We start from the raw sequence: 19561 nt of genomic DNA on the forward strand, positions 1-19561 counted from the left end.
GAATACTCGTGGTGACATTGGTGTGTTATTTTGATTCACTTGATATATGTTTTGGCACTCAACTCGCGGATTCCCGAGGTGACATTGGGGTAATCTACGCATAGGGGTTGATGCACGTTCTTGTCTTTGTTTCTCCGGTAGAAATCTTGGGGCACTCTTTGAAATTTGGATTGAGTATTATGAATCTGAAATTATTTGGTGTTATTTTAGTACGAACTCTTGGATAGATCGATCGGAAAGAATAGCTTCGAGGTGGTTTCGTACCCTACAAACGATTTCATCTTATGTTCTCCGCTAGATAGGAACTTTGGAGTAATTCTTCATCGCACTTTGAGGGGTGGTTATATGATCCAATTATATTAGCGCCGTTGAGAGATTGCACTAGCGAAAGTACGGACCCTAGGCCTCATTTTCAAGCATTGCAATACCGTTTTTGTGCTCGTTTACTATTTGCTATCTTGCTGTTTTTATTTATTTAGATTATCAAAATATATTTTTACCATCAATATTACACTTTTATCACCATCTCTTCGCCGAACTAGTGCACCTATACAAATTACCATTATATTTGGTGTGTGGGGACACAAGAGACTTTTTATTATTTAGTTGCAGGGTTGTTTGAGAGAGACCATCTTCATCCTACACCTCCCACAGATTGATAAACGTTAGGTCATCCACTTGAGATAAAATTGCTACTGTCCTACAAAACTCTGCGCTTGGAGACCCAACATGTGTCTACAAGAATAAAGTTGCGTAGTAGACATCATGAAACAACTCGTTAGCAGTACCTGCACACAAAATAACAAATACTTGCACCCAATGCAAACAAGGGGTTGTCGATACGTCTCCAACGTATATATAATTTTTTTATTGTTCCATGCTATCATATTATCATTTTTGGATGTTTTACAATCATTTTATAGCAACTTTATATCATTTTTTGGGACTAAGCTATTGACATAGTGCCTAGTGCCAGTTGCTGTTTTTTTTGCTTGTTTTTTTTTGCAGAAAATCAATACCAAACGGAGTCCAAACGCAACGAAACTTTTTGGAGAATTTTTCTGGGCCAGAAGACACATGATGGGCCAAAGAAGTACCAGAGGGGTGTCCCGAGGGGGGCACAACCCACTAGGACGCGTACCCCAATATTCCAGAAACCCTAGGGGAGTCGACGAAAATCAGTTTCAGCCGCCGCAAGTTCCAGAAACCACATATCCAATCTAGACACCATCACGGAGGGGTTCATCTTCCTCATTGGTGCCTCTCCGATGATGCATGGGTAGTTCATTGTAGACCTACAGGTCCGTAGTTAGTAGCTAGATGACTTCCTCTCTCTCTCTCTCTCTCTCTCTCTCTCTTTTGATTCTCAATACGATGGTCTCTTGGAGATCTATGTGATGCTTTTTTTGCGGTGTGTTTGTTGGGATGCGATGAACTTTGAGTTTATGATCAGATCTATGTTTTTATCCATGAAAGTTATTTGAGCCTTTTGATCTCTTATATGCATGATTACTTATAGCCTCGTATTTCTTCTTTGAATCTTTGGTTTAGTTAGGCCGACTAGATCGATTTTTCTCGTCATGGGAAGAGGTGCTTTGTAATGGGTTCAATCTTACGGTGCTCGATCCCAGTGACAGAAGGGAAAACGACATGTATGTATTGTTGCTATTACGGATAACAAGATGGGGTCTATTCATACATGAATAGATCTTGCCTACACCATGTCATCGTTCTTATTGCATTACTTCGTTTCTCCATGAACTTAATACACTAGATGCATGCTGGATAGCGGTCGATGTGTGAAGTAATAGTAGTAGATGCAGGCAGGAGTCGGTCTACTAAGCCTATATAATGATCATTGCCTGGATATCGTCATGATTATTTGAAGTTCTATCAATTACCTAACAGTAATTTGTTTACCTATATGCTATTTTTTTCGAGAGAAGGCACTAGTGAAATCTACGGCCCCGGGTCTCTTCTTTATTATATTTGCCTTTGAGATATATTTTTATTTGCTTTTATTTTTAGATCTATTAAGTCAAAAACCCAAAAATACGGTGCTGTAATTTTATTTATTTATTTTATCTTGCGTTCTTGCGAGATCTATTTATCCAATCTACTACAATTTTTATCTATCTTTTACCCGAGAGGGATTGACAACCCCTCTTTTACGTTGGGTTGCAAGTATTTGTTCTTTGTGTGCAGGTGCCGTTTACATAGTGTTGCGTGGTTCTCCTACTAGTTCGGTAACCTTGGTCTTATCACTGAGGGAAATACCTACCATAGCTGTGCTGCATCATCCTTTCCTCTTTGAGGAAATACAGACGTAGCTCAAGCCGCATCAGTTGTCAATCGCTCAACGGTTATTTGCAAGATCAAATTTTGTAGTGGTAGATAGATAGATTGAACACAAAATAAATAAAAGTAAATAAAATTGTAGCAAGGTATTTTTGGATTTTAATATATGATAAAAGTATTACCCGGGGGCCATAGTTTTCACTAAAGGCTTCTCTCCTGAAAATAGCATACAGTGGCTAAACAAATTACTGTTAGGCAATTGATAGAAAAGCAAATAATTATGACGATATCCAAGGCAACGATCATGTATATATGCATCACGTCCAAGACAAGTAGACCGAAACGATTCTGCATCTACTACTATTACTCCACACATCGACCGCTATCCAGGATGCATCTAGAGTATTAAGTTCACAAAGAACGGGGTAACACCTTAAGCAAGATGACATGATGTAGACAAAGTAAACTCACGCATGAATAAACTCCATATTTTTATTCTTAATGGGAATGATACAAATACATATCATGTCCCTTTCTGTCACTGGGATTGAGCACCGCAAGATCGAACCCATCACAAAGCACGTCTCCCATTGCAAGATAAATCAATCTAGTTGCCCAAATTAAACCAAATTAATAGATCATAGAGAAATACGAAGCTATAATAATCATGCATAAAAGAGTTCAGAAAAGACTCAAAAAAATATTCATGGATCACCTGATCATAAACTCACAATTCATTGGACCCAACAAACACATCGCAAAAAGTGATTACATCGAATAAAACTCCGAGAATATCGAGATTACATTGTATTGAAGATCAAATAGAGAGAAGAAGCCATCTATGTACTAACTATGGACCCGTAGGTCTGTAGTAAACTACTCACACATCATCGGAAGGGCAACAAGGTTGATGTAGAGCCCTCCGTGATTGATTTCCCCTTCGACAGAGTGCCGGAGAAGGCCCCCAGATGAGATCTCTCGAGAACAGAAGCTTGCGGCAGCGAAAAAAGGGTTTCTGGTGGCTCTCTGTTAGTTTCCTGATTTTAGAGAATTTATAAAAGCGGAATTAGGTCAAACGGAGCAAAGGCGGGCCCATGAGGCACTAGGCCGCACCTACCCCCTGGGCATGCCCTGATGGCTCGTGGCCACCTCCCTCATCTCCTGACTTCCTCCCGAAGCTTCTAGTGTCTCTTTTGTCCAGAAAAAAATCATTAAAAAGTTTCGTGTTATTTGGACTTCGTTTGGTACTAATATTCTGGAAAACTAAAAACAAGCAAAAAACTACAACTGACACTGGCACTAAGTTAATAGGTTAGTCCTAAAAATTGATATAATTGCCTGTAAATGTATATAAAACATTCAAGATTGATACTATAAGAGCATGGAACAATCAAAAATTGCAGATACGTTGGAGACGTATCAAGCGTCCAAATGAGCCCCTCTTGATATTAGAAAAAAGTCAATTTACTACCCAACCCCTTAATCTATCAAATGCCGCTCATAAACCATCTATGGTGGGTTTGCTAACTTGGGTGAGGTCAAAGCAGCATTTGACCAATGGCGCCCTACCATGAGCCACAACCCCTCTGCCCTCATGTATGCCAGAGCATAGTCAGTGCTCAGTTCATGCCGAACAAGTGCATCCGGCTTGGCTTGCTCGGTGTTGTGCTGCAGAGGGCTCCCCAGGACAGGAGTTCATCTCAGTAAGGTGGAGCCAAATGGCAGGGTGGCTTTGACCGGGGTGCTACTCGGCGACAAGGACTTCACCGTTGATGATTGGTGGTAGAGCGACTACTCGCGGTGAGGGCGTATGGATGCTCGTGGAAGGGTTCACGACTTTAGGAGCACTAAGGAGAGGAGGAAGCCGAGGAGGGGCAGGGGACTCATCGAAAAAGGAGATCAATGGCACGCAGGGAGATTCATGCCGGCTCCAGCGGCGACACCGCACTCGCAAGGTTGAGTGGCCCCGAGGGCGAGCTTGGGTAGGGGAGCGCCAGCAAGGATGAGTGCTGATGGGAGCGGCGCACGTGTAAGGTGATGGGTCACCTGACAAGAGAGCCCAATTGGTCAAATACTGCTTTGATCTTGTCCAGGTCAGCAAATCATGTGAGCAAACCCAACTAAACAGTATTTGATAGATTAGGTGGTTAAGAGAGAAAACAATGGTCAGCTGGTCATATGAATCATTCAATTTGTTTAGAGCAAGTGCAATAGTGCATAGTCAGCCGGCTGCAAGGCGTTCCACGTCAGAAAAAATCAAGCTGGAGGGGAGAGAAAGTAGGAGAGAGAACGGAGCGGGCGCTCCGTGAGTCGCCCGGCTACAGCGCATGCAATAAGGAAACATTGGATATAGAGCCGTCCGATAGTGTTGGTGCTTTTCCACACGCAAGCGCCGATACACATAGTATTGAATGTAATCCCGAAATCACTAATTGAGAAGTACTCCTTTCAAAGATTTCTATCCCCAGATTGCGACATGTGGCGCACTGCATGTGCGTCGCTTGTCGCAACCTGGGAATTTTCCTTTTTTTCTAGATCCGTTTATTCAAAACATTTTATCTCTTAAACCATGCGTCCAAATCTCGAACCATTTTCATTGTTGGATTCCTCGCGTCGAGATCTTCAAAACTAGATCCCACATTGATAAGTTTTGACGAACTTTTTCTCATAAAAAAACCGAACCAGGAGCATGTTATTTTTTCCCTTTCTGAAAGCCGTTCCCGAGAGGCACAACCATGCTTCTCACGGTAGCAAATCCGTGTCTCTCGAAGAAGCACAAAAAAACATGTATTTTTTTTCGTTTTCGAGAGGCACGTCCATGCCTCTCACGGAAGCAAAACCGTACCTCTCATGTAAGGAAAAATATGTGTTTTTTCGTTTCCGAGAAGCAGGGCCATGTCTCTCGCGAAAGCTAAGCAATGCCTCTCACGAAAGGAAAAAAGAGAGATAATGCTTTTTTTTCGTTCCCGAGAGGCACAACCATGCCTCTTGCGGAAGCAAAACCGTGCCTCTCACGAAAGGAAAAAAAAGAAAAAAAAACACATTTTTTTGTTTCCAAGAGGCATGGGCCTCTCGCGGAAGCTAAACCGTACCTCTCATGAAGAAAATAAATAAAGAAAACACGTTTTTTTGCGTAAAAATAATTTTTTGAAATTTTTTGTCGAAAAGGTAAGAAAACCGGTGAAAAACTGAAAAAACATCTAAAAAGCCAAAAATGCGTGCGAAAAAATAATAATAAATAAATCCCATAAGAGCGACGAGAGTGCGACACGTGGCAGCCGCTGAGAGCGCCCCACTCCCGAAGGAGTGCTCCTCAATTAGTTGCTCTCATGTAATCCATTGTAGCGACCCGACCCGAATGGGTCAAGTCTATGTGCTTAAGTGTCATCCCTGGATTGGTATGCTGACACACACAGTACTCGAAGGATTTATAACAGAGGTAAATCACATGTATAAAGTAACGTAAATACTATTACCTCAATCCATATAGCGGAAGCAACAAGGTTGTGGATTCCCATCAACACCAACGGCAAAGTTGAGTGTAGAAATCGTAACCCTAACGTATCACTTACTCGTCGTAAGATAATCCTGCAACATGAGACGTTGCAGCCCGGAACGGGTCAGTACATTGAATGTACTGGCAAATTCACACCATAGAGAATGATGAATAAAGACTATCACTACATGCATATTTGGCTGGTGGAAAAGCTCTATGGTTATAAGGTTTTTGCGTAAAGCCAATTTTTCCCTACTGCAAAGGAATACATTTTAATTAACTATCATGGTGGTTGTTGAACATTGAGAATGGTTGACAGCATTCTCAATCCCAATTAAGTAACATCATTAAACCCAACAATATTCATTTAAAGTAACGTGATGAGATCAACAGGATAATCCAAGAACTAAACACTCAAGATGTCCATAACCGGGGACACGGCTAATCATGATTAGTTTATACACTCTGCAGAGGTTTGCGCACTTTTCCCCACAAGACTCGATCGCCTCCGTTGGATTTCTCGCACTACATGGTGTTTGAGAAACGGATGACCGAGACACAGTCTTTCAGAAGCGCTAGCACCTTACGACGGATAGACCAGTACACCTACTTTCCCCTACATCTGCTAGTCTACCCTATAAGAGTTCGCACAACCTAGTCAACTATGCCAGAGCCCATAATGGCTTGTGGCTGCACACAGAAGTTTCTAGTATGAATAATCTCATGATCCCTTTGGGCCTGGGTGGCGGTCCAAATAAAAACAGGCAAATCCTGGAAACCCCAGGTGCCTCAATCCATCCAGATGTGTGTTAGGTTGCCACATTAGATAAACCCTTAATTATCAATCTCACATCTGTCATGGATATCACTCACCCAATCCACGTCTATTAGCATAGCATGGCATAATAAGCAAACGTAGAAGTAACTCCCAAAGGTTTGATAATAAACAGGTAATAGGTACTACCTCATATACTTCCCATCCCATAATTTAATTAGATCCTAATCATGCAATGTGTGAGGATTGATCTAATGCAATAAAACTGGGTATGGAAGGGGATATGATCAAAGTGTGAACTTGCTTGCAATGTCGATGAAGATGATTCGCACTCAAACTCTTGATAGATCTACTCGTCACACTCCGGTCAATCTATTGTAAGCAAGCAATAGTAACCACACATAAGCAATCACTCAAAAGACCAGAAAGATCGAAGAAGTCAATTCGGGAAACATCAAAACCAAGCAAATAGCTCTTGCAACATAAAACAATTTCTAATAGTACCAAAATTATGTGAATTTGGCCTTATCAGAAAATTTAGGTCAAGAGCTTCGATTTGCAAAAAGAATCAACTCAAGCGGAGTTACGGATAAAAAGATATGATCAAAAGAAGTTTGAATTCAAATCTGATCTAATTCAAATTTTAAAATTTTCAAAAACATGTTTGAGTTGGATTACTGGATAGAGGAGATCATAACGAAGAAGTGGGCGTTGGTTTCGTTGGATTTGGACTAACGAGTAAAAAGTTGTGCTTGTTTGAAGTATAGGGACTATTCTGTAAATAAAGTATTCACATCTAGGTCCCTAGCCGAAATTACAGAAAAAGAAAAAAAACTAAAAGGTGAACGTTCGTTTTCTATACCTAACCAGCGAACGTTCTCTGAATAGATCAATCTAAAAAAAAACTAAACCGTTTTTTAAACGAAAACCGAAATAAAGGAAAATAAACCGGACCTGGGCGGTTTTATACCGGTTCGGGGCGGTTCTTCGGTGAGGAACCGGCGGCGGATCTCCGACGAGGGCGGCGCGGCTCCGGCGACTGCGAGGAGCGGCGACAGCGGCGGGTGGCGGCGCGGCTAGGGCGGGGAGCGGCGCGGGGCGAAGCAGCAGGCCGGCGGCAGCAGCGGCGGCGGCGCGCGGCACAGGGCGGCGAAGCGTGCAGCGGCGGTGGCGAAGTCCGGCGAGGCGGCGCGATTCGGCGGGGCGCAGCGAGAGGAGAGAGAGGGAAACGGGGCCGGGGCGGCGCCCTTTATAGGAGGGGAGGGGAGGAGGACTTGGAGAAGGGGGCGAGGAGGAGGCCGGAGGCGACACGGCGTCCATGGTGGCGGCGGCGCTCCCGTGCTGGCTCGGGAGACCGAGCGGAGGTCGGGGACGGGGCGACGCGGGCTGGGCCGGCTGGCCTGGCACGGAGAGAGAGAGAGAGCAGTGCTGGGCTTCGGCCTGGCACTGTTCGAAGAGTTTTTTTAAAACATTTTTCACAGGCAACAAAAACAAAAACAAAAAAAAATTAAAAATAAACTAAAATATTATATAGGCATATAATATATCAAAATTTTCAGAAAAAGATTTTCTACAACATGGACATTTTTATAAAATCAAATAAAATCCAGAAAAATTCAAATAATTCAAAGAGTGATTCTGCTCTAATAAAATCCAGTAAAAATCATTTTAAAAATACCAAAATGATTTCAAATTAATTTCTCTCCAATTTTCTATTATAGGGAATCATGTTACCCTATTTTCCATGTATTTTGTTTTTGAAGAAAAATAATTTGAATAATACTCAATTAAATCCAAATTGAAAATAATTTCAAAAGAACTTTGAAATTGATCCTTTGAAACTCCCAACTCATATTTCATATAATTTGAAGAAGTTATTTTATCTTCTCTCGTGAAAATCATTGAGTTGCATAAAGTTTCAGAATTGAATTATTTCAAAATGAATTTCAAATATTTCCAAATACCCTTTCATTTAATTTAATGGAAGAAGTCATATCATCTTCACTTAAGGGTTTTGTATTTGAAAAGAATTTGAATTCATGGAGATCAGAAAGCAAATATGAAAGTTTGGGAAAGTCCTTTTATTCCCTCTCATTTAACTTTCAAAAAGTTTTAAATTCACTCACTTTCAGACAATCAATCAAACAATCAGTCAAATCTATCTATTTATTATAACATTCCAAAATTTAGAATTTTGGGATGTTACATCCATCCATAAATCCAAAAAAAAGGACCCCCGTCGGTATTGGGCTTTGGCGTGTGGTTGCTATGCTAAAAGGCCTTTGCACCTTAAAAAACCGGAGAAGACCGGTTTTGGTTCCCGGACGGACCGCCAGTCCGGTTCGGACGTGGAGAGCGAACTCGAGCCTCGCGGTTGTCGGAAAAGTCGGGGCGGCATAAATTTGCCAGCGCCGAGACACCCGGTGTCTACACAGGACAGGCCACGCAGGCAGGCCTCGTACGAGCCGTCCGATCCGGCCTCGCCTCCGACGCGCCCATCCGAGCCCTTCATCCCCGAACACCGGCCCCACAAAGACCTCAATCCGGCGCCACCTCACCCGTCTCCTCCTGTCGCCTGGGTGCAGAGTCCCCTCCTGAATCCGGATCGCATCGCGCGCTCCACCGTGCCGCCTCGATCGCCTCCTCCTCCGACGCCGGCGACGCCGACGCCGACGCCGGTGCGGCTGGCCGGCACCAGGAGGCGACCTGCCCTCCAGTTTCTCGCGGCGCGGCAGTGTTCGCGAGTGATCCGCCGGTAAGCGCCGCCTCTGCTTGCCGCTCCTGCCTTTCCTTTTCCTGAAGGCGAGGCCGTCCTTGGAGAGATCTCGGGACTAGGGTTCTCCGTCTTTAGCTGCGAGGATTTTCGGTAGTGTCTGGTGGGCGGGGCCGGGAAGCAATTGCGATCTCGAATATTTTGCGGTGGTTTTGTCATAGAAGTAGAACAAGTCGAAATCAACCCTGGCCACTTCGCTAGTTTGTGATAATTTTGGGCTTCCTGGGTGCAATTTTGTGCTGCGGGTCACCACATTCGGTTATTTGTTTGATACGAATGCAAAAAGGTTCGTGTGATCGTTTCGTGCGGCTATTTGGAGTCAAGTTTTATAAGTTATGTATAAACCGGAGAGTTATCAGGAGTGATCGATGCTGCTTGAAGGGTTGGCGTATTGATATTCGAAGTTGTACGATCAGGTTGAACCATCGGTTACACTACTGTGTACTGCCAGCAACTTCGTTTTGGTGAAATAGGATTCTAGGAATGTGCAACATTAGAATTTTGATGTAGAAGAACTATTGTATCAGATAGTATTTGAGCAGATTGGATTGAATTGTCTTTCTGTGGTGGTTTTCGCTTGCTTATGCTCAACTGACTTTTCACTTGCTATTGATCTGAAATTTGCAGGTTGGGTACCATTTCACTTGCGGAGGCCACCTGACACAGTTATCTTAAGACTGCTGTATACAAAATGTCTGAATTTCTTGAGCTTGAGGCTCTGGATGGGATAAGGATGCCATGGAACGTTATTCCAGGCACAAAGGAGGATGCTGTGAGCTGTGTCGTCCCTGTTTCTGCCATCTATACTCCTCTCAAGTCAATTCCTGATATGCCAGTAGTGCCATATGCTCCCCTTCGCTGCCGCATGTGTCGTTCCATCCTCAATCCCTTCTCCAGAGTCGACTATAGTGCTAAGATCTGGCTCTGTACATTCTGCTTTCAGCGCAATCAGTTCCCTCAACACTATTCCTCAATCTCAGAAAACAATCTTCCTCCAGAACTCTTCCCTCAGTATACCACTATTGAGTACATATCCACTGCAGAAACAGGTCCTGTAATGCCTCCTGTTTTCATCTTTGTTGTGGATACTTGCATTATCGAGGAAGAAATTGGTTACTTGAAGTCTGCTCTGGCACAGGCTACTGAGCTATTGCCAGATAATTCCCTTGTTGGATTCATTACTTTTGGGACATATGTACAGGTATAGTTCTGTGTTTACTCATAATGCTCTGTCCTTAAATGTTTTGTTCTGTATTCAATGCTTTATTTAGCAATATATTTTCAATATTGGTGCATGTAGGTGCATGAATTGGGTTTTGGTTTGTTGCCGAAGTCATATGTGTTCAAGGGAACAAAGGAGGTCAGCAAGGAACAAATATTGGAGCAAATGTGCTTCTTTGCAGGCAAACAAAAGCCCACCACAGGGGTTATAGCTGGAACTAGGGATGGTCTTTCATCAGAGAGCATCTCTAGGTTCCTTGTGCCTGCTTCAGAGTGCGAGTTTGTACTGAACTCAGTTAAGAATCGATATCATTCAATAGAAAATCATATTGTCTATATAACTGTTCTTATCCCAAAATTTTAATGTGGCAAGTCCATGATACAATGATTTCACTGTATGTATAGGTTATTGAAGAGCTGCAAAAGGACCCTTGGCATATTCCAGCTGATCAACGTGCATCAAGATGCACTGGAGCTGCATTAAGTGTGGCCGCCAGTCTCTTGGGGGTTTGTGTCCCTGGATCAGGTGCTAGGATCATGGCATTTGTTGGGGGTCCATCTACAGAGGGACCTGGTTCTGTAAGTCCAATTAATATTGAATAATTGCCATCTTTTGAGCTATTTGGTTGTCTATCATACTATCACAATTATGGGTTCACATGTTTAGATGTGAAACTGGAAAGGTTCTTACTCTTGGAGCACCATCCTTTCCTCATGTTCTAAGAAACACTACTATTTTATATTTGAACATTAAGTCATTTTTGCATGCTCTAGCATTCCACCTTTGCTTTGTGACAAAATACTATTGTTTCTTTTCTTGAAAAGGTAAACTCATGTTTATCTCACTGTTTTCATTGGTTTTAGAGCAAATCTCTGCACCAAAAGCTCCCCTATTGAAGGACAGCAATATGCACTGTTTTCTGCCAAATTGCTCTGAGTACATATGTTGATTATGCTTGGAACTTATCTTATCTATGATTTACATATATCACAATAAATTGTATAATGTATACATATTCTTTTATATGATTCTTGTGTAATGTGATGAGCGTTCTGCAAAATTTTCAGATTGTATCCAAATCCTTAACAGAACCAATTCGCTCACACAAAGACCTTGATAAAGACTCGGCTCCACTTTTTGATAAAGCTGTTAAGTTCTATGATCAGATTGCTAAGCAGCTTGTGCACCAAGGACATGTGCTGGATTTGTTTGCTTGTGCAGTCGACCAGGTCTGTTGCTTATTTTATTTATACTCCTTATTTCTTGTATAGATGTTGTATTAGTGCAGTTAAATCTGTAAACTGTTTCCTAGCATATACAGCTACTTAGATTTGTCAAAATTATATTGAGTAGAATTGGCATCATAAGTACTTCTGTATCATTGCATTTATAATTAGAAAAAGGTATGATCAAAGTTGTGTACTGGAGACAACGTCTATATTAGTAAGTTTCATGCACCAACCAGTAGAACCAAAAGTCTGAACTAATGAAGAAAGTTTGCACAATCCACATATATTTCAACAGATGTCTATAATGACAAGCAAAAGAGAATGGAGAGGGTACTAAGTATGAGGCCACACATACCCTTGTATGGATAGAAATCAGCTTGTCGAATGCGTTCTCTAACGCTTTCACCCTTTTCTCCTTGATTTTGCAGCTATTACTATGAGAGGTGTGTAGCTAGAACCGTTGATTATTGCTTACGTGTCTAGAATTTGTAGTTATTTAGCTGTTGCTTGTGCTGAAAGTCCATATCAATATCACATATCTATGTTAGTGCGTCAGATATCAGCCATATGCACAATTCTAAGACATGAACTAGATTCCTGACCAACAGCAGTATCACCATAATGCAAATTAGCAACCTTTTTTTTAGCCAAATGGGTCCATTTTATGTAAAGCAATAGCTGAGCTATTACTGTGTATTTGTGTGAGTTGTATGCTAGTGAGGGACCTCAACACAGGTACTATATCCAATGTTTGCAAGTAATAAAATGTAAGAAACACTTAGTTGCTTCTAGTGGCTGTGTAATAGGACCACAGAGTTGATAGACAGTCAGTTATGAAGGGCATGTCCACGGTCATTGTGTGGTACTGCACATGGCATTTAGTTATTTATAGTAGTAGCTGCTTATTCTCTAGTAAGATGTTGCTGTTGTGGATAAAAAATGCTCTCAACTAACTGTTGTATCAAAAACTGATTGAAAACACGTGCTTTTGAAAAGCTACTACACTGCCTAATGAAGCCATGGAAACTCACCTTTGTGTCCACTATTTGATGCGTGGCTTAGATGCATGGTTATTTTGTCTGAAGTAATATTTTCGTTATGCTTGATTTTCAGGTTGGTGTTGCTGAAATGAAGGTTGCAATTGAGAAGACTGGGGGAATTGTTGTGCTTGCTGAAAGTTTTGGTCACTCTGTTTTCAAAGACTCGCTTCTTCGCATCTTTCAGTCAGCAGACAACGGCCTTGGATTATCATTCAAGTAAACAATTATTTTCTCTTGCTCTTATTTTTATTTTGTTGGCAAACTGCTGCCTACCTCTTTTTCACCATAGTGTGAAGGTTCCTCGTTTAAAATTTCCATACTATCCTATAAAGTCGTACATGTGCCAGTGAAGCTTTCAAGGTAGCTCAGCTGCTCTGCTGCATATCAAGGCCACCCGGATCGACCCTTGTACCGAAGATACCATAAATGAATCTAAAATTTATCAATCAATCAATATAATACACCCAATGTTTGTGTGAAGGTGACATCTTTATTTGAATTTTACATTAATATTTTTGAATTGCCTCAACAGTGGTATTCTCGAGATTAACTGCTCAAAAGATGTAAAGATTCAAGGCATTATTGGGCCTTGTTCTTCCCTGGAGAAGGTACAACCATGTTGTTAACTTTTTAGCTGTAAAGCGTATACAATGACAAGACTGCAATTGTGTGCCGTTCTAATGTTGCAGTTATCGTATGCAGAAAAGTCCTCTGTCTGCAGATACTGTTATTGGTCAGGGAAACACCAGCGCCTGGAAGATGTGTGGTCTTGACAAGAAAACATCGCTTTGCTTTGTATATGACATCTCAAGAAAAGTTGGCCCAGATACAGTCGCTCAGCAGACAGGCGAACAGCTCTACCTTCAATTTGTAACCTAGTAAGGAACATTTTTTTTCCTTCTCAATTTTCCAAACAATCTGATTCTGCTTTAGATGTACTTACCTGGCTGACTTGAGGGTGTCACATTCAGTTATCAGCATCATGAGGGCCAGATGAGATTGCGAACTACTACGATCTCCAGACAATGGGCTTCTGGTGCTGCTACTGTGCAGGCTAGTTTCTCTTATCTTTGATCACTTTGCTAATCATGAATTATTGATGACACTTCTTCTAGTGAGCACAATTCTTTTTTGGCATTGAAATATTTGCTGTTCCTTATTAGAAGACTCTGTACAAGGCGCAAAAGTACAATCCACAAACGGTGGCCAACGACTAGACCAAATAAAACCATAAAAAGTACAAAAACACAACAACAAAACTGAATGGAAAGCTTAACTTAGCTACCTACAATAAAATTGCAAAGGCTAAAAGAAAGAAAGAAGAGGAGGCAAGATCTATGTTCAGAAAACAGCCATATTGTTGCTCATGCCAGTTCCTTTCGAATCCGACGGGTTTTCTGGTGTTTGCTTGTTATTCTTTTGAACAAAATACTTATTTGTTTATTAATAAACTTTTTTCCTGTTTCAGGAGCTGATAGATGGCTTTGATCAAGAAGCCGCAGCCGCAGTTGTGGCACGCTTGGTCTCATTTAAGATGGAAACTGAGGTACATCCATGTGTTTCAAAATTAAATTAAATAGTTCGCAATATTACTCCATTTTTAGAATTTACAAATTGAATGCATTTCTTACTTCTGCCGATATGGATAATTTTTTTAGCAGTATTGTTCAGCACTTGAGCTGTAGGCAGTGACTTGGCTGTTGATGTCACATAGATTATCTGAAATAATTCAGGCCTTAAACGATTATAAATTCAAGTTATAGTTCCATATTTATGTAACACTACCTTATCTGGATGTTTTCAGGCTGATTTTGATCCAATAAGATGGCTTGACCGTGCTTTGATACGTTTATGTACCAAATTTGGAGACTATCAGAAGGAAACACCCTCATCTTTCAGTTTGTCTCCACGTCTATCAATATTCCCCCAGTTTATGTTTAACTTGAGGCGTTCTCAGTTTGTCCAGGTTGAGGGTTCTGGCCTTTCTTCATTAAACAATGCTACAAAGATGGAAATTTACATTTTGACATACTGAATTGCTTACCTTAATGCAGGTTTTCAATAATAGCCCCGATGAAACCGCATATTTTAGGATGATGTTGGAGAGGGAAAATGTGGGCAATGCAGTTGCAATGATTCAACCTTCACTTATATCCTACTCCTTCCAATCAGGGCCAATGCCTGTTCTCTTGGATGCAACTGCAATTGGTCCTGACAAGATCCTTTTGTTGGATTCTTATTTTTCTGTCGTCATCTTCCATGGGATAACCATTGCACAATGGCGAAAGGCTGGTTACCAAGATCAAGAAGGCCACGAGGTAATTGTTTGTCAGCTATACTGCAGAATAATGTTGGTTTACTGAGATGCACACGAGTCTAGTTCATCGATCATGAAAGACTTCATCCAGTGTGCCTTCCAGTGCTTAGTCTTGCGTCTTGCATGATTTTCAGGCGTTTGCCCAGTTGTTAAAAGCTCCACATGACGAATCTGATGCCATAATCAAAGAGCGGTTTCCTGTGCCCCGTTTGGTTGTTTGTGATCAATATGGATCTCAGGTAATTCTTCTGCACTTGTGATTTTATTAGTATTGAAGGAATAGATAAATATCATTTTCGTCTGAACCTGCAGGCTCGATTTTTACTGGCAAAGCTAAATCCATCCGTGGCATATAACTCTGACAACCCTGCTCCCGGAGGAGACGTGATATTCACGGACGACGTGAGCTTCGAGGTGTTCATGGACCATCTCCAGCGGTTAGCGGTCCAATAGGGAATACATATATGACTCCTGAGGAGAGCAATTTTGTGCCAGCAAAGCAAAGCAATCATCTCTTGTGGTGTACAGTAAAGAGGCATTCTTCGTTGGTGTTTATCGTTCTTGTTACTTTGTATTGTGTCGACCGGCTTTGTGCTTCGGTTACAGAAGTGTAAAAAGGCGCATGCTATCTTTTTTTTTTTTTTTTTTGCAATTCAGGAGCTCTATAGATTACTCAGTCGTAAAACATTTGCGGGTAATACAATCACGGAGAAAATTTGGAACAAAGTTGATCCAAAGACATCTCCGACGAACCTCACTAGCTTGATGACCACAGAGATGAGTCGCCATATTGGCTTCCCTGCGAACAAAAGATATACCAAAACTAGCAAAGTTCCCGCATAGCTCCTTGACCTCCTGCATAGGACATGCAATATCAGCCCTTTCAAATGCTTGGGTCTTCCACAAGTTGACAACTTGCAAAGCATTAGTCTCGATTTTGATCCGCTGCCATCTCATGTCGCTCGCTAACCGGACCGCATCACGAATTGCATATGCTTCCATCATTCTAGCAGAAGCGGCAAATTCGTACCATCTGGATTGTGCCTGAATAAGGTTCTCATTTGTACCACGAACAACACATCCGGTACCCCCATGACCTACAGCCTCCCCATACTGAGCATCCACATTCAGTTTTAGAATATTTTCATCCGGTGGCTTCCAGCAAGTCTGCACCCGCAGACTAGACTTTTGTTGTTCCTTCCCAAGTTGTGATAAATCTACTGCAATATCTATTGCCCACTGGATAGATTTTGCAATTGATCGTCGCTGCTCCCCATGTCTTCTGGCATTGCGCTCAGACTAAACTGACCATGCCCCGCATAAGATCGTACATGCTGAAAAGTGATACACCTTACCTCCCTGTATCATATCAAGGGGCCATGAATCAGGATGAAGATTTGGAATTTTAATCCCAGTGCGTACCTTCATCTGCTCCCAGAACCTGCGAGCCCAATTGCAAGTGAATAGAGCATGGTATGTAGTTTCTTCAACACCACAGTCCTCACAGTAAGGTATTTTCTCAATATGACGATGTTGCAGCACAACCCGACACGGAATAAAGTTGTGAATAACTCTCCACCAGAAACATCTTACTTTGGGAGGAACCTCCATTCGCCAAAGTATCTTAAACGCCTTATAGTACCCATTGTCCGAGCCTGACGCCTGGGTCATCCTACCCTGTTCCTCAGTCAACAACTTATAAGCCGACGTCACAGAGAAAATGCCCATCTCATCAGGTTGCCATGCCCAGAAATCCTCTCCCGCATTGACTGGAATTCGCAGGATAGCTTCAGCATCAATCACAGTAAAATTAGTTCTCACACATTCCTCATCCCATGTTCTGCTATCTACATTCAGTAGCTCATTAACTCTATTAACTGCAGCAAGACGAAGCTTTACTAAGGTCTTGTAATTATAGTTGGCTGGGATCCACGGATCATCCCATATTTTAATTGATTCGCCATTACCGACCCTCTTGATTAGGCCCAGCTCAAGAGCTTCTCTACCAAACAATATGGCGCGCCATGTGTGTGAGGATCCCCTTCTTCTTGTAGCGGTCATGAAGTCTTTGCCGTTATAATACTTCCCTCTTAGAAGTCTTGCACATAGCAATTCGGGATTAGTCAATAGCCTCCATCCTTGTTTAGCTAACATGGCTTTATTAAATAACTGGAGGTCCCTAAAACCCATTCCACCAACACATTTGGGTACCACTATATCCCGCCACTTTTTCCAATGCATCTTTCTTTTTACTCCGTCTCCTCCCCACCAATATTGTGCCACCACACTAATAATTTTTTTGCATGTTTTCTTTGACAATTTGAAGCAACTCATCGAGTAAGTAGGTATTGCTTGGCAAATTGACTTGATCAAACCCTCCCTGGCTGCACTGTTCATAAGTTTTGCGGCCTGTTTGGATAGTGCCCACACGAGCCCTACCAAAACTAGGGCGTGCCAATTTTTTGGCGAGCAAATTTGCCGCCAGCCTTTCGCCAGCACGCGGGCGCAGAATGGCTACACATCTCAGTAGGGTGACCAAAAAGTTGGTAAGGCTTCTAAAAATTGGCTGTGATCCAAACACCTTTCAACCCATCGGTCAATGACCAAAAAATTGGCAGGGCAACTCTTGGCTCCCATCCAAACAGGCCCTTGGAGCCCAGCCAGTAACCAACTTCCTTATACTTGTAACAATATGGTCGAATTGATCCTTAGAAGATCTCCCAAGTGCCATGGGTAATCCCAAGTACTTCTCAGCTAAAGCTTCTGTGTGAACATCCATTCTCTCATGAAAAATTGCCTTCTCTTCATCCGAGCTGTTGGCACTAAAGAAAATAGCCGATTTCTCCTTGTTTACCAGCTGGCCGGAACCTTCTCTATACAACTCCAAAATATCATGGAGCCTTTCTACACCCTGAATCGTAGCCTGGGAGAAAATCATGCAGTCATCTGCAAATAAGAGGTGCGAGATCCAAGGTGCATGGGTTCCCACTCTCATACCTTTAGCCAAATGAGCAGGCCCCTTGTACTTCAACATGCTACTCAGACCTTCGGCGCACAACAAGAATAGATAAGGTGACAAGAGATCCCCTTGTCGAATTCCCCTGGATGGCTTGAAAAATTCAGAAAAGCGCCCATTCACCCGGACTGAAGAGACAGTCTCCACACACGCCATCACTCTCCCTATCCACTGTTCTGAGAACCCCATTTTCCTCATTACCTGTCGCAAATAAGACCACTCGACGCGGTCATAGGCTTTCGCCATGTCAAGTTTGACTGCACATGCATTTCCTCTACCTTTCTTCTTTTTCAAGTAATGGATATTCTCATAAGCAATCAAGACATTGTCTGTGAACCATGTTGTGACATGCCAGTTTGGTATATGTATGTGGATGGACTATAGTTGATTAATCGTCGTATACTACCTCCGTCCTAGTTTACCAATCCTCATCATATTTTGTGTCATATTTTGACTATAATTTTAACTAACAAAATATAAGTTACACATAACAAAAATAATACCATTAGAAAGTACTTTCAAATACGAATCCAACAACATATTGTTTGATATGCAATAACATTTTGCTAGTTAAATTTATGATCAAAAGGGACCAATAAATCAGGATGGAGGTAGTAGAGTATAACTGAAAATAGACTTTAAAACATGCCCCAAAACCCCGAGTGCGGCGTTTCGGTGCCTAGGCTCATCTGCACCCGGTCAGAAAATCAAAACAATACTAGAAAATTTCAAAGAATTCTAATTTTTTTGTATGATAGATAATTTGATGCGTGAGGTTCGTTCCAATTTTCAAATCATTTGGACATCTGAGAAGCTCTCAGCAAAAAAGACAAATCGGATCATAATGATGTGTGAACAGTAAACAATTTTTGAATTTTTTTGTATTTATTTTAAATTTTTTCATCAGTGCGGGTGCAGCTGAGCCTCGACTCAGAAGTGGATAACCGCAAAACCCCTCGTTTATTTTTCTTTTTTCTTTTGTTCTTTAGAGTGGCGTATCTGAACCCACGCCGCGCAGAACGTGCCATCGCTGGTGATTGCGCTGTTCAGCCGGGGACCAGGGGAAATCGCGTGGGCGGCTCAGTTGCGCGGGCGGTATGGACAGACGGAAGATCTTGCCCCCATGTCGGCGTGCGCTTGGTCTCTCGACGTGTCCCTTTTAGAACGTGCCCGATCTTTTGAGGTAACGTTCTCACGTGTCCTTTCTACAACGTGATCTGTCCTAAAGCACAAGCGGTCGGTAAGGTCCATGCATGCGTGTTTAGGATTACTGGCTGGCTGCATGATGATGATCCTGGACCGGCCGGACCTTTGCCACCACGCAAAACCTTACTCCCTCCGTTTCTAGTGCGCCCGCGCTTTTCAAGATCCAACTTTGATCATAAATTTAACCAA

General features: G+C 42.1%; 1 protein-coding gene across 1 annotated transcript; it reads left to right on the plus strand.

Moving 5' to 3' along the window:
* Positions 1 to 9120: 9120 nt before the first annotated feature.
* On the plus strand, positions 9121 to 15790 carry LOC125509574 (protein transport protein SEC23-like). Its single transcript, XM_048674566.1, has 14 exons — positions 9121 to 9324; positions 9970 to 10543; positions 10643 to 10858; positions 10969 to 11142; positions 11632 to 11793; positions 12907 to 13049; positions 13366 to 13441; positions 13536 to 13711; positions 13805 to 13886; positions 14302 to 14379; positions 14638 to 14799; positions 14888 to 15151; positions 15285 to 15389; positions 15463 to 15790. The coding sequence occupies exons 2-14, from the start codon at positions 10034 to 10036 to the stop codon at positions 15601 to 15603; spliced, it is 2289 nt and encodes a 762-aa protein (XP_048530523.1). The 5' UTR covers positions 9121 to 9324; positions 9970 to 10033; the 3' UTR covers positions 15604 to 15790.
* The last annotated feature ends 3771 nt before the right edge of the window (positions 15791 to 19561 follow it).

Source organism: Triticum urartu, chromosome 5 (genome assembly GCF_003073215.2).
Source record: "Triticum urartu cultivar G1812 chromosome 5, Tu2.1, whole genome shotgun sequence".
Classification (NCBI taxonomy): domain Eukaryota; kingdom Viridiplantae; phylum Streptophyta; class Magnoliopsida; order Poales; family Poaceae; genus Triticum; species Triticum urartu.